Genomic DNA, 2,317 nt, shown 5'->3' on the forward strand with positions numbered 1-2,317 from the left:
GCCAGGTGTAGCGCTGGTACGAGCTATGAAGCTGTTCCTTGTGAAGTGTCCAGAGGTCACCGCTGTGGCCCAGCTGTTTGCATCTGGCCTGTGGGAGCGCAGTTGCAGTGGTTCGTTTGCAGGGAGGGTATGGTGGGGTTGGCATGAGGCACTATTTCAGAGGTCACAGATTTCCTAGACTGACATCCCCACATGCTGCGCCAGGAGTTGTATTTTTTTAAAAATACAAACATAGCTTTTTATGGAGATAAACACTTGGTGACAATTTTGTCTCCAATCTGACCAGGGCCTAGTTAAAAACTGCATGATGGGAACATGGTTATGGCCACCTTCCTCCCTGCTCCTTTCACTTAGATGGACAACACTGACCTGAGCTCTGGCTGGATTCTCCATTCTGTCCTTGGGGGTATAAGAAACTATCTGAACTAGCAAACTTTATGATACTGTCACCCATGGGTCTTTGGCTGGACTAGGCTGTTGGAATTGGATTATCAGATTTTATTGTCTAATACAAAGAAAGAATGAGTGACAGAGGGCGTACAGGGATTTGCTTTGATATTTAGTGGTGTTTGTGCCTTATGCAACATGACATTTTTTGGCATTTTCAGATGCTAAACACACTCCTCACCCAAGATGAATATTTAGACAAACCAGAGAGAGAAATACCATCATCCTGTATGTATCAGTGCTGGACAGGAGACATTGCTAGATCTGTCCACAATCTCATGTTCTCCTATTTGTTGTGTTACATGGACACAATCATAGAATACCAGGGTCAGAAGCGACCTCAGGAGATCATCCAGTCCAACCCCCTGCTCAAAGCAGGGCCAATGCCCAGACAGATTTTTGTCCAGATCCCTAAATGGCCCTCTCAGAGATTGAGCCCACAACCCTGGGTTTAGCAGGCCAATGCTCACTCCACTGAGCTATTCCTCCCCCCACATGTGGGACTATAAACCCTCTGCCTCAGTAACTCCATGCAGATTGTCTCCATTTGTTTTTCACATCAGTGTTAAGATATTCAATGGGAGTTTTTAACTTAATTTCAATGAGGGCTCTTTGTCTAAATCACCCAGGCAGCTTTGAAAACCACAGCCTTAGTTATTATCTAGGACTCCCTGCAATTTTTTTTGTGAAAGCCACATTTACTGACTGCTTCACGCAAGGCTTCCCTGACCTCTCTGTTTCTCAGGCTGTAGATAAGGGGGTTTATCAGGGGAGTCAGGACTGTGTAGCAAAGTGAGAGAACTTTCTTTAGGGCTCTCAGTGCATCGAGTGTCGGTAGCATGTACACAATCATTATTGTTCCATAGAAAATTGTCACTACAGTGAGGTGGGAGGAGCAGGTGGAAAATGCCTTTTGCCTGCCGGTGGTGGAAGAGATTCTCAGGATGACGGTGAGGATACACATGTAGGACATCAGGGTTAGAAGAAATGGAGGCAAGGTGAATACACAGGCTAATATGAAATCCAACAATATGATCAGGCCTGTGTCTCCGCAGGAGAGTTTTATCAGTGATATGGGATCACAAAAGAAATGGTCAATTTCATTCGGGCCACAGAATATGAACTGTGACATGAATAAAATAAAGATGGTAATAGCCAAAAAACCATTTAACCATGTGCCAGCAGCCAACTGGAGGCAAAGCCTAGTATTCATAAGAGTTGAATAGTGCAGGGGTTTACATATTGCTAAATACCGATCATAAGACATCACTGCTAGCAGATAGCATTCTGTAGCTGCCAGAACTGCAAAGAAATACAGTTGTGTGATGCAGCCATTGACTGAGATGCTTTTGTCCCCAGTCAGGAGACTGGCTAGCATCCTGGGCAGGATGGTGGAGGTGTAGCAGATCTCCAAGCAGGACAAGTTCCCTAGGAAGAAATACATGGGGGTGTGCAGGTGCTGATCAGTCACAACTAGCACAATTATAAGGCTGTTCCCAACCACTGTTGTGATGTAGATCACTAGGAACAGCAGGAAGAGAAGAATTTGCAGGTCAGGGAGATCCCCGAATCCCAGGAGGATGAATTCTGTGATGGCCGTTTGGTTTCCCCAGTCCATGTCTGCCATCGGTTGAGTCTAGGAACAATAAAATAAATGGTGCAATCAAACTGTAAGAACATAGAGCTGAAAGTTAATCAAGTGTTGCAAATTCATTCCATAAATATTCAAAAACTCCTCTCCCTTTCCTGGTTGCCAGATGAAATGTTAAGGCTAAATGTAGACTTCAGACAATGTGTCAGGAGTCTAAGTCTGAGAACACAACATGAGTAGCCAGGTAGACCACCCTCTGTCACACCAAATTACTGAGTA

General features: G+C 44.8%; 1 protein-coding gene across 1 annotated transcript; it reads right to left on the reverse strand.

Annotated features, from left to right (window-relative positions):
* Positions 1-1,108: 1,108 nt before the first annotated feature.
* LOC123348425 (olfactory receptor 6N1-like) lies at positions 1,109-2,065 on the reverse strand. Its single transcript, XM_044985952.1, has one exon. It carries the CDS (start codon positions 2,063-2,065, stop codon positions 1,109-1,111), a length of 957 nt encoding a protein of 318 aa, XP_044841887.1.
* Positions 2,066-2,317: the final 252 nt, after the last annotated feature.

This window comes from Mauremys mutica, chromosome 13 (genome assembly GCF_020497125.1).
Source record: "Mauremys mutica isolate MM-2020 ecotype Southern chromosome 13, ASM2049712v1, whole genome shotgun sequence".
NCBI lineage: Eukaryota > Metazoa > Chordata > Testudines > Geoemydidae > Mauremys > Mauremys mutica.